This window comes from Echiichthys vipera, assembly GCF_963691815.1.
Source record: "Echiichthys vipera genome assembly, chromosome: 1".
Classification (NCBI taxonomy): Eukaryota; Metazoa; Chordata; class Actinopteri; order Perciformes; family Trachinidae; genus Echiichthys; species Echiichthys vipera.
The window spans coordinates 24,839,653-24,848,617 of NC_139826.1; the positions used below are offsets into that span (position 1 = coordinate 24,839,653).

At 34.9% G+C, this 8,965-nt stretch overlaps 1 protein-coding gene across 2 annotated transcripts; it reads left to right on the top strand.

The window, feature by feature from the left end:
* Nucleotides 1-1,073: 1,073 nt before the first annotated feature.
* Nucleotides 1,074-6,041, top strand: sinhcafl (SIN3-HDAC complex associated factor, like). Of its 2 annotated transcripts, none has more exons than XM_083914984.1 (6): nucleotides 1,074-1,102; nucleotides 2,354-2,514; nucleotides 2,659-2,758; nucleotides 2,856-2,970; nucleotides 3,663-3,816; nucleotides 3,924-6,041. In XM_083914984.1, the coding sequence occupies exons 2-6, from the start codon at nucleotides 2,387-2,389 to the stop codon at nucleotides 4,096-4,098; spliced, it is 672 nt and encodes a 223-aa protein (XP_083771110.1). In that variant the 5' UTR covers nucleotides 1,074-1,102; nucleotides 2,354-2,386; the 3' UTR covers nucleotides 4,099-6,041. The 2 variants fall into 2 exon arrangements, with proteins under 2 accessions (XP_083771110.1, XP_083771111.1); XM_083914985.1 differs by having other exon boundaries at nucleotides 3,666-3,816.
* The last annotated feature ends 2,924 nt before the right edge of the window (nucleotides 6,042-8,965 follow it).

An 8,965-nucleotide genomic window follows, 5' to 3' on the forward strand; every position in this document is an offset into this window, starting at 1 on the left:
ATAAAGCATCTGTAATGCGTTAAAGTGTATTTCATTGTTTTATAGATAGTCAGCCAGTCCAATCATCCGTGGATTTGTATTATCTGCTATAAAGGCTTTCTCCCCTGAGAAAATAATCACTTTTTTCACTTCCCTAAATGTGAATATATTTGCTAGCTTCTGGACAAAACAAGCAATTTTAATAAGTGAGGTTGGGCTTTGTATTTCTTTAAAAAAATATATATTCTTAAATTTTACAGACCAAGTTATTCATTCAAACGATGATAATGATATGCAGATTAAACGATAATTAAAATAATGTTTAGTTGAAGCTAGAGCTGCAAAGATTAATCGATTAGTCGTCAGTTATTAACTGAATTGTCAACTATTTTTATAATTGATAAATCAAAATGATCTTTTCCAGTGTCTTAAATGTGGATATTTTCTAATGTCTGAATTATCTTTGAGTTGTGGACAAAAAGACATTAGAGGACTCATCTTGGGTTCTGGGAACCACCAATAGACATGTTTTCACCATTTTGTAGACCAAACAACTAATCTATGAATAAAGAAAATATTCAACAGATTAATTCACAGTTGGAAATAATTAGTTGCAGCCCGAAATGTAATCTAAACTGGTTTTCAACAACTTCCACTGTACTTATTAAAAGCAAAATACCCCATGTTTAAAAACTGAAACTACTTTTTTAAGTAAATCAGTTAAAAATGAACACGGCAGTGATTTAAAAGCGTTGGCGCTGATTTATTCTCTGCTGAATGTGTTTCTCAGCTGAGAAAATGTAAACAAACTCTTTCGCGCCAAGCCAAATGGCTGTTTTTTTTTTTAAAGCCGTAGCCCAGGTGGCTTATGGGACTTTGAGTTTACAAGAAGGCCGTTAGAAACTGTCCCATCATTCATGTCCTGCGAAGAGTACGCGAGGAGAGCAGCGATTGGTTGACTCAAGGTTCAAACCCAACGGCTGCACTCCTTATATGGTAATTGTACGCTTCCATTCCGGTTTTTTATGCTAATGAGATTCTAATAGACAGCTGTATGCAGTAGTAGTAAGAGCATGCGCAGTGCGTGAAAGGGAATACGGCGAAGATTCAAAGTTTTTGTTCGGTAAGTGCACTGTTATTTCATCTCTTACATAATATACATTTGTGGAGTTTGACTGCGTTTGTTACGTGTGTAGAGACTGACTTTAATGTGATGTAGTCGTAACCTGACGTGTGTAAAAGACTCGACAATGAAGGATAACGTGCAAGTGAACGCGTGGTAATGGCAGCACACTCGGCTAGCCAGCGTGCTAACAGCTAACAACAATGAGCCGTGTTTGGCGCTCTCGGGTAAAAGTTTGAATTTAAAGGGAAGGCTTGGTTCAATGCAACTTTTTTTGTATTTAATAAAAAAAACATTCACGACACAAATGAAATGCAACCGAGTTGGTAACTGTGCGTATTACGACACGCGTGTTACTCAATAATCCAGCGAATAGCCCGGTAGCTTTTTGTTTCTTCACTTCAGAGAGCGCTTTTTGTTCCGAGCTTTCGCTGCAAACACATCCTCGGTTGAACAATGTCGTAACGTCAACTCCTTTCCTTGTCTTTGTGTAAGCAAATAAGCAAAGTCCCAGCGTACCGAGCAGGGTTGAGAAAAGCAACATAAACGGCCAGTTAACGATAGTAAACGCTGTGTTGTGGTGGGCGGTGTAACGTTCATGTTTCTGTGCGGAGCGTCTGGAAGTTTGGTTGTTACCGCATCAAATGTAACATAACTGCTCCTTTTATGTTTTGTGTCTCTTACGCAACCAAAAACACGAGGCTATCATAACGTTAGGCAATATAATGTGCAGTATTACCTCATCAATGTCAGCACCATGGGCTATATATTATGTTCATTATCATGTGCAATGTTTCTTTATTACCTATTACTCTATTATCAGTTTGTTATTCGCATTTTACTCATTTTACCCATACCCCCCACCCCCTTTGATGCTCTTTTAAATCTTAGTTTGTGATTATTCTCGTATATTATTGTTTTTGTAATTGTTACTGCATGATTTATAAAGCTTGATGGTATTTTAGTGTTATTTTTGCGTTCACATGGGTTTAAATTCCTTAAGATGCTTGGATGTTGTTGTTTTAGCCAAAGTTAGTTAGGCTGGGTTTTTTTAAAGTTATTTTTTGTGCACTGTATATCTAATGTAACAAAAAAATGTGAGTTTCTTACAGGATATGTTTGAAATATGGGTGTGTGTGTCTGTGTGGGGACCGCCCCCTTTTCACCAGTAGAAAGCACACAACTGTCTGCAGAGCTGCACAGGGTTTAATTGCCGGGACAATTACAGAGCTTTTGTTTTTATGTTTTCAGAGTTTTGCCAAAACGCAGACCAACAAACGGACTATGTTTGGCTTTCACAAGTCAAAGATCTACCGGAGTAACGACGGCTGTTGCATCTGCAAGACCAAGTCCTCCAGTTCCCGCTTCACTGACAGCAGTCGATATGAGGAGACGTTCGGGTCCTGTTTTGGGTAAAATATCTCATTCGTTCCTTATTGTGCACATCTTTGTGCTTTTGTTTGTGTGTCTATGAATGGAAAATTAAATTAGTACATCAAGGTGTTGCACTTTAGTAACATTACAACCCTTTTTTTAATTACTATTATTTTTTAAAGGTTGTCAGAAGATCGCGTTGGAGACATTTGCAATGCCTGTGTTTTACTGGTGAAGAGATGGAAGAAGCTCCCAAATGGCTCCAAGAAGAACTGGAACCATGTAAGTGTTGTCTTCTTACAGTAGTGAGACTTATGTGTCCAATTGTCATGTTATAGCTTTTAAATTGACTGGATGTTTTCACCTCACCTGTCTCTAGGTGGTGGATGCCAGAGCTGGACCAGGCTTCAAGATGACAAAGCCCAAGAAGATCAAAAACGGTGACGGGAAGAAGAAAAGCAAACTGAAGAAGCTTCACAAGTTAAAGAGACAAAGTAAGTTGTTTTGAATATATTAGCTTGTAATTTGATGTTTTTCTGGTATTATAAACAGATTTGGAGCAAGTCAGAAAAGGACTTAGTAAGTAAAGGTGTAATGCTGAAGAAAAGTATCACAGCCACACATATTCATAACATTTCACTCTGTCGGTCTTGGGATTCGGTGGGGTTTTCTTCTCGGTCTGATTCAAAATGACTGTTTTAGCAGCATCTTGTGGCTCTTTGGGTTAGGACACGCACTTAAACTAACTGCAGTGTTAAAGGGTTCACATCAGGGTTTAAACACATTTCAGTTTTCATGAAATTAATTGGCAACAATTTAGATGATTGATGAATTGTTTTAAAAATAATTTAAGAAAAATGTCAAAAATAGAAATAGACTGTCGACACTCTAATGTGAATATTAGATTATCTTGCCCTTCTCTGATGGTAAACAGAATATATTTGGGTTTTAGGCTGTTGGTCAGACAAAACAAGCTGTTTGAGCGTTTTGTTTTTTTTGCATGCATTTCACTATTTTCCTAGAGGAATTTCATCAGATTAATCGATTAAAAGCTAAATATTTCCCCAAATATTAAGTGTTATTGAAACTCCCATCTCATTTTTGTCACTTTTGTGCCTAATTAATCAGTTAAAACTTTAGTCAAGTATAGTCAACAATTGAGCGAATACTTCTTTTGTTTTCCAAGCAGACTCAGATGCTCACAGCACAACCTCCAGCGTGTCTCCTGCTCAGTCTCCCAGTTACAGCAACCAGTCAGATGACGGCTCAGACATCGAGTCCAAACAGAGACGCCCGACTCCCTCCACCTTCTCTTTCCTGGACCGTTCGTACTGGAAAAGGTAAGCTGCTGCTCTCATCGAACAGCTTTGTTTTTGACAACTTGACAGGACAAATTCATTATCCATTATCCATCTTTCATCCGTTTGTTTTCCTTTCATTTTTTTAGACAAAAGGTCTGCTGTGGGATTGTCTACAAGGGGCGGTTTGGAGAAGTGATTATTGATCCTCGGCTCTTCAAGCCCTGCTGCAGTTCCAAAAAACTGGCATCCACACAAGTGGCCACACACCTTCCAGACACACTTCCTCCACAACTCCCAGAAGAGATGAAAGACACCTGGTGAATGCTTTTGTTGAATCCCCCTGTAGGGTTATCCATGGCATCCCCCTGGATTTGTCTCCAGTGGCAGACCTTCTATTTCCACTCACTCAATTATTAGATTAGTAAATTAGATTTCCTTTTTTTTTTTTATATGTAATGTTCCTTTTTTTATATTGGTATTTTTTAACTTTTGTATAGAGTCGGTTTTCTTTATTTTATTTTATACAAAACAATAAGAAAAGAAAAAAAACTTATTACGGGCATTAGTGTTATTTATAGGTTGAGGAAGCAAATTTTGTCGACGCTCCATTTCTGATTTTGGTTATTTTGTACTACGTGATCGTTTTGTAAATATTGCCACCGTTTCATACATATCAAGACTGTCCTATTTTTTCTTTTTTTATGTAATTTGTCTTACTGTAAGTTTGCATAAGAACGACACCAGCTTTTCTAATACCAGCTTTTCTTTGTGTTTGTTGGAGTAGCTCTTCAACATGTTGCTGCAGTGTTTGTCTCGTCTGTTTGATCCATACGTGCAAATGTGTGGTCAGGGATCATTAGTGCATCTGTTCTCCATACATTTAATGAGCTTTTAATGTGTGTATAGATAAGAACGCATGAGCTCGCTGACGTTTTCACAGCTTAAGCATGTGTACAAGTTTGAAACACTCCATTTTTGATTTGTTCATCATTTGGTGTGCACCAAATGACTCAGATAGATGTGGTTAGACCATGCATGCAGTACATTCCTCTGCCTTTTGGAATGACAAAAGTGATTTATTTATTTCTTTTGTACAGCCTCCAATGAAATGACAATGCATGTTGTAAAGCAAATGTTTTTAAAATTGATTTTGTAAATACAGTGTTGGCTCTTAGTGCATCCAAACCTTTTTTTAAATTGCAAGAATAACAAACCACTACTTCTGTTTAAAAAAAAGTTTGTTTATCTGAAAGGTGCTAAAAATACATACTCTTACGCTAAGTCAGTTGATGGGTTTTATCACATTTTCACATATCATTTTGTCAGACATATTTCTGTAATCGCGTGCAAAACTATAGCCTATGCTCTGCAGGAATATATGTAAACTGCAGGGAACGATAGATGTTTCATTGCAGCATCCGTGATCTGCGAAATTCCTTATTTGTTTGATTGCTAAAGGCGTGCAATGGTCAGAAACAGAACCTACAGGAAATGCATGACCTATGTTTTGTGATTACTCTACATTTATTTTGCCAGAAAAAATGCTATTAGAAAACACCTGTTTGTGATTGCCATTTCTGTGATTTATCTTCAGGAGCAGTTTTCAAAGTTCAAACTATGCAGACATTTTGAATGTGAGAAATGCTCTGGGGCTGTCTATCACTTGCTATTACAGTAAAAAGTGATGGATCCTTATTCAACCAAATTGGCTTGTGAAAAGCATTCATTATTTCAGCAATAATTTTACATTTTCCTAATCAATCAAAATTCATAATTGTGTCAATATTTTTTGTGTATATCATGTAAAAATGAATGCTCAGATTGCAGTTTTAGTCATGGTGCATACTGTCTCTCTAATACTGTAATGACACGGTTGCTATTTTTTTGTGTGTAACCAATTTCAAACTTCATGAATTGACAGGCAATGCGCTGTAAAGTTGCTTAATATATAAACTTTTCTGCGGCAGGGTAGTTAAATGCTGAACATGTTTTATGATTCTTAATAAAAGGAGAAATGCTCCTTTTGAGCTGAGAAATAAGCTTGTATATGTCCTTAGGGAGTTGCCATATTGTTTTTGCGAGGTACATTTTGGGATGTGAGATGTGCCTTAATGAATTACCTGACCTTGTCATTATGATTATCACGTAATTTATATTTATTTATTTGCAAAACCTTGTTTTTCTAAACTTACATTTTGATATCTGGTGCAGAGCCTTTCAGAAAGTCTGTTTATAATTTTGTGCACTTCCTTTGAACACGCAATGTAGATGTTTTTTTATATGCTTTTTTGTATACTGTACCACAAGGTAGAACTGAATTGTAATAAATAAAAAAAGGAGAGGAAAAAAGTGTGCTTGTGATGTTTATGTAGGCCGGTAGGTGGTGCACAAGAGCTACACAAGACAGTTTTTAATCCGAGGTGATGCACATCATCCTCTGCTCAGCTATATATCTGTTGCATACGTTTTATACATTTTCAGATAATGTATTGATATAGCTTGTTTTTGGCTTGTCTTTTTCTGAAGAGGCTCATCTATTATTATTATTGAAAGATCAAATATAAACATCACTTTTCTTACATGTTCCAGAGTTATACACAATACCAAAGAGGTATTTATAAATGTAGAAATAACATAAATTCAAATGTACAAAGACAGTAAAACAGAAAAAGATATGAAGAATAGCAAAAACAAAAGCGTATGGGGTTGCAGTATTTGAAATGCCTAAATAAAATGTATTATTTTTGAGTTTGAAGTTTTCAGTAGTGATCAAATATGATTTAAATTAGAATCTTAAAATATAAAAGGAATTTAGTTTGTAAAGCCAAATCATTTTATTAGTTTATAAAGGTAGTATTTTGCTAAGACCATGATCACAATAAATATGTAAGTTCCATCTGCCGAATATTTCAGATTGATAATAATTAGTAATAAACCCATATTTGTTAGTATTACATTTTTAATGTAGCTTGTGCGACTTAGGGAGACCCTATATAAAATTAAAAGACATGACATCACACTAGTGTAAAACCCACTTATTGATCAACTACTACATTGCATACATCTAACAAGGCTAAATAAATTGATTTTAAAATACTGCATAATATATACCAAGTTAGTAGCATCATTGCTAAGTTCATTGATGTTGATGATTCCTGCACTTTTTGTTAAATGAATAGAGAAACAATGTCACATCTGTTTTTTAATTGTGATATAGTTTTAAAGTAATGATGAATCTCATGTTTTTGATGCTGCTAACTCTGTCTACTCTCTTACCCTTAAATATGTTATTTGCTACTATGTTAACCAAGTAGTTAATAGTCTTAACGCCTGATGAACTTTATCCTATATGCAAAATTCTTTGTTCACAAACCAAAATGAGCAAAATCTGTACCTTAATTAGCTCCTTTTCTCCCAGAACTGACCTCTTTGCTTAAATCTCTGATCTTGGTAAATAACAAAAGAAGTGATACCTTACTGAGTCATTAGGAAAAGCTTTTCCCGGAAGCCCCTGTTTGATCTTTCTATTTTATTCATATATTTTTAGTCAGTATTATTTATTTTACTGTCTGTTTTTTTTGTACTCTCTTTGATTTATTGATTTATTATGTCACTAATGTGCTGTTTATAGTATACCTTGTATTTTAGTACATTTCAATTGTTCAATACTAAAAATAAAAAAGAACTACTGAAATCCATGCGAACCTCAACACTAAGGTAGGACACAACTGAGCTGTTACAGACGTCAGTGTGTAAACTTATGCTAACCAACAAAAATGGCTTAGTAACGTTATGTTATAATAATAATAATAATAATAATAATAATAATAATAAATATAATAATAATAATAAACACTTGGATTTTTCAGAATTTTGTTTTAGCTAACGCTAGGTTACGTCATAAAATAGAAGGTCCCTGGGTTCCGTTCTCAAGTGCTGGTCGCTTTCGAAGCGATAAACCATAAACGTGTTGCCTAGCAACCGTTGTTTGGCTAACGGTACTCTTCCAGAACTATGTAGTAAGCCCGCTAGAAAGCTAAGTTAACGTACTAATTAACTAACCTTCAATGGATAAGGAAAATAATTCATGTTTCGTGTCTTTTTCATCACAGACGTTTGACATGTTCGACTTTGAAACAAACGCCCAGGAGTTTAGTCTTTAAAATAACTAACCAAGTGATTTCCGGTCATATCTTTCAAAATAAAAGCCGACATTGTTAGAAATAGAATGATTTGACCATTCGTGTGTCTTTTTTCATTTTGTAATATTTTTTCAGATTAAGAATAAGCAGAAAAAAATACTGATAAACAATATTTATAAAATAAGAAATATATATATATATATATATAATATATTTAAAAATGACAACAATAGTCACAATAGGTCAAACAGGGGCCACAGAAAACAATTCACCAGAATATGTCAATGTGCGGTCTACGTCAATTCTGATTTTCTGATTAAGTTTAGTTAGTTCTTTAATCCATATCATTTTATGGATATAACGCTAATATAATGATCACATTAATTATGTAAGTTCCATCTGCCGAATATTTCAGATTGATAATAATTAGTAATAAACCCATCTTTGTTAGTATTACATATTTTTTAACATAGCTTGTGGCGAGGGAGACCTATAAAAACTGAGGAGACATTAAAACGCTCAAGTTATTTCCGGTCATATCTTTCAAAATAAAGCCGACGCGGTTAGAAATAGAATGATTTGACCATTCAATAATTCTTCGTATGTCTGTTTTGTTGTTTTTTGAATTTAGGAATCTTTATATCAGATTAAGAACAAGCAGCCAATCAGCCAAAATATAGCTAAAAAGTATATATATATAATAATAATAATAATAATAATAATAATAATAATACATTATGTATATAAATATAAATATTTAAACATAAATAAACAACAACAACAACGTATGTTTGTGGTTGTATATTTTACGCAAAGTCTCGACACTTCCGGTTTCACACCACTGGCCATCTGACTAACTTGACGCAGCTCCTGCTTCAAAAGCGGGTTTTTTTTTACTCTCACATGTACGCGCACGCACGCTTTCATTCTAGCTCTCTCAGTCACACACACACACACACACACACACACACACACACACACACACACACATTTACTCACTCCTTTCTCTTTTCAAAAGCCCCTTGTGAGCAGATTGACAGGCTAGA

What these genes read in the sequence shown, in the direction of transcription:
- sinhcafl (XM_083914984.1), top strand. Translation starts at nt 2,387, where the DNA reads ATGTTTGGCTTTCACAAGTCAAAGATCTACCGGAGTAACGACGGCTGT. An exon ending in ACGTTCGGGTCCTGTTTTGG is followed by an intron (nt 2,515 to 2,658) that starts GTAAAATATCTC and finishes TATTTTTTAAAG; the next exon opens with GTTGTCAGAAGATCGCGTTG. An exon ending in CCAAGAAGAACTGGAACCAT is followed by an intron (nt 2,759 to 2,855) that starts GTAAGTGTTGTC and finishes ACCTGTCTCTAG; the next exon opens with GTGGTGGATGCCAGAGCTGG.